This window comes from Nicotiana tomentosiformis, chromosome 1, assembly GCF_000390325.3.
Source record: "Nicotiana tomentosiformis chromosome 1, ASM39032v3, whole genome shotgun sequence".
Classification (NCBI taxonomy): domain Eukaryota; kingdom Viridiplantae; phylum Streptophyta; class Magnoliopsida; order Solanales; family Solanaceae; genus Nicotiana; species Nicotiana tomentosiformis.
In genome coordinates this window covers 36,418,632-36,421,902 of record NC_090812.1, presented here as the reverse complement: position 1 = coordinate 36,421,902, position 3,271 = coordinate 36,418,632, and the positions used below count along the sequence as shown (strand labels likewise).

The 3,271-nt window shown below is 48.2% G+C and overlaps 1 protein-coding gene across 1 annotated transcript; it reads right to left on the bottom strand.

Annotated features, from left to right (window-relative positions):
* Positions 1-326: 326 nt before the first annotated feature.
* LOC138905710 (uncharacterized) lies at positions 327-2,643 on the bottom strand. Its single transcript, XM_070194233.1, has 4 exons — positions 2,613-2,643; positions 1,231-1,826; positions 834-890; positions 327-662 (listed from the first exon to the last, which is right to left on the bottom strand). The coding sequence occupies exons 1-4, from the start codon at positions 2,641-2,643 to the stop codon at positions 327-329; spliced, it is 1,020 nt and encodes a 339-aa protein (XP_070050334.1).
* Positions 2,644-3,271: the final 628 nt, after the last annotated feature.

The following is a 3,271-nucleotide window of genomic DNA, read 5'->3' as shown; positions in this document are numbered from 1 at the left end:
TACAAAAATTTACAACGGCCAAAACCGGCCTCAGAAAAAATGCAAAAAATAAACAAAAAATCCTAAGTGGCTTGGTCTTCATCGGAGGTTTCATCTCCATCCTCGGGATTTTTTCCATCTTCGGATTCACTCGAGCTCTCGGAGTCTTCCTCAGGGAAGGCCAGCCTTCGGGCCCTAGCTTCCTCTGCTTTGGAATTTTCGATCTCAGCCATAATATCGAAACCTTGGGCATGAACTCCCTCGAGGGTTTCCCTTCGAGCTTCCCATTTTGCATGATCCACCATGCCCTTAGCCTTGGCCTAGATGGCCTTGACGTCGACCCTAAACTAGGCCACTTTGGCATCAGCTTTTGTGTTGGCCAACGTCACCTCAGATTTGGCCACGACCACCTCAGACCTAGCCACTTCGAGTTTATTGGCCAAACTTGCCTTATCAGAAAAGGCCAAATTCAACCGAGACTGAAGTTCCTTGATCTTCTCGACCTGCACCGAGGCCCTCTCTTTTGCAGCTCGTAGCTGGGTCTCGTCCAGCTCTAATTGCGCTTGGACGGTTTCCTTTTTCGAGGCTAGGATGTCCATGTTCTTTTTGAATTCTTCTTCCTCGGACTGTATCGCATCTACCTGCGTCTGGAGCTGTTCGATTTGTTCAAGCCTCTGCCGAACCTGCAGAATCGGATCATTAGTAGTTATCTCCAATTCATCTTCACTATCATGAAGAACTCGGAATACCTACTCGGCCATCTCGGCATGTTCATCCCCAGCCGTCACTAAATCGGCCTAAAGCTTCTCACTCAGAAGCTTGTAAGTGTCATTTTTCTCAGTGAGGTCCCGAACCTCAGCCTTGTGCTCCTTCCGTATTCGGAGGAAAACCTCATGATGCAACACCAAAGCCTGCAAACAAGGAAGAAGATGTTAGAATTATTTACAACTCCGAGTTTAAAAGAAATAATGGAGAGACCCTCGAAGTTACCCGATTCAGAGCATATTGGGCCTCATTAAAAAGGCAAGCGGCTCCCACCGCGTTCATTGTGGCTTGGTCTTCCTCGATCACCAAGGATCTAAGGTAGCTAGCAATCCCCACTGGGGGAGAGAAAATTCGGGCATCCTCCGGGATAGAAAGCACTATATTCTGCCTGCGGTCGGGGTTAACACTTGGGGCCGGGAATCGGTCCACCAGTTTTGGGCTCGATGAAGAACCGGTAGCAGCCGATGACAGTAATTTTTTCAGTACCAGTAAACCACAAAACCCGGTAGCATCCTCCAAGGTAGCGGACTCAAACACATCCAAGAAGCCATGAACATCAGTCGCCCCCTGAATACCTTCGTAAGAGCGACCTTCCAACGTATTAGCTTCGCGGATCATAGCATCCGAAATCTGAGGGGATCCAGAAATATCGATCAATCCGAGCTCGTCCCTCGGTATATCTTTCGCTGCCCGGGAAGCCTCGAGCCCGGTCTCTCTCTCGACCATATCATCTTGGGACGGAGTGGCCTCGACTCTTTCTGGTTCAGGAACTATGGCCAAAGCTCCCTCATCAACCTTCGCCGATTCAGAGGACTTTTGTATTGAAACACCAGCCCGCACACGAGCCATTAGTTTGGAATTATCTTCCTCTTCGGACTCATGCTTTAATCGACGGATTAAGTCCAAAGTCATAGCACCAGTGTCCCCCTTGGGCTTGCGAGACTTCCTCGCCAATTTTTTCTTTTCCGAGCCCGGGGAACTCGGAGCCCCTTTTCTCTTCTTTTCTTTGGCCTGCTTCGGAGCGGATGGAAGGAGTTCTTCATCACCAGATGGAGACCTCATCACAACATCCTTCCCGAGGCCTACAAAGGAAAAAAAGAAAGTAAGCAAGAGAAAAAGCTCGAACGATAACCGTACGTCTGTGCTCCTCCTCCTCACATGACCAAACCACCTAAGTCGCGTTTCCCGATAGGGGCCACACCTACCTTGTCGCGAATAACCTCATTTCTGATCCTATCTAATCTGGTGTACCCGCACATCCATCTCAACATCCTCATATCTGCTACCTTAATCTTCTAGACATGAGCGATCTTGACTGGCCAACACTCAGCCTCATACAACATCGTTGGTCTGACCACCACTCTATAGAACTTACCCTTAAGTTTTGGTGGCACCTTCTTGTCACACAAAATACCGGAAGCGAGTCTCCATTTCATCCATTCCGCCCCCAATATGATATGTGACATCTCCATCAATCTCCCTATCCCCCTGAATAATAACACATTAATAATTCCTGTATAATAACCAAGCAAGGAGATTAGGTATATCCCTATCCTAACCGCAAATCTGTTCCCGATAACCAGGTTTAAGATCTCGCTCTACTCAATCTTATATGAAATCTAGAATTTCCTCTCCCGAGTTCAATCCTAGATTTGCAGATATTGCGGGCCTCCCATAGACCCTTTGATAACTCCACCCAAGCACACTCAGAGTATGTTTTCTGCGACACAAGGCCCTCAACTCATTGCTTGAGTTCCGGAATCGGTTTCGGCATCTGGGCCACAGTTGCAACCCCAAAAACATAGATGAAGAAAGAGGATAAGAAGTAAAACAGCAAAATTGAATGTTCAAAGGGAAATACTACTCACGATTCATGTTCCATTTCTCAGGAAACGGCATGTCTTCAGCAAGGATCAGGTCTGACGTCCTTGTTCAGACAAATCGGCCCATCCAACCTCGGTCACGAGTTTCGTCTATGCTTGAGAACGGGGCTTTGTTAGCTCGACAAGCAAGCTTAATCAGAGCTCCTCGATAGAGTCGAGGACTCTAAAGGCGCATAAGGTGATCGAGGGTGAAAAGACACCCCTCGATTTTGCTTGTGAAGAATCGGAGGAGAATCACTATTTTCCAAAAGAAATGATGGATCTGGCCGATGGTCACGTCGTATCTCTTACAGAAGGCGACAATGACAGGGTCTAAGGGACCTAACGTAAAAGGATAAGTGTAAACACTTAGGAACCCCTCCACGTGGGTAGTAATCGATTCCTCAGGCGATGGGACTACCGCATGCTTTTTGCTCCAGTGCATTCCTCTTTCACTTTGTCGAGGATTTTCTCAGTGATTGAGCATATGTACCTCGAGACCGGCTCACATCGGCCCGGTATCGATGAGGCCTTCTCGACCTTAAAGTTAATAACGGTTGGGCACCCTACCAGAATGAATTCCTAAAGGTGGGGCTCCGCCGCAGCCTCACTACCGGCAGGTCGTGATGAAGAAGCGGCCTCTTTTTGCGGTACGGTTTTGGAGG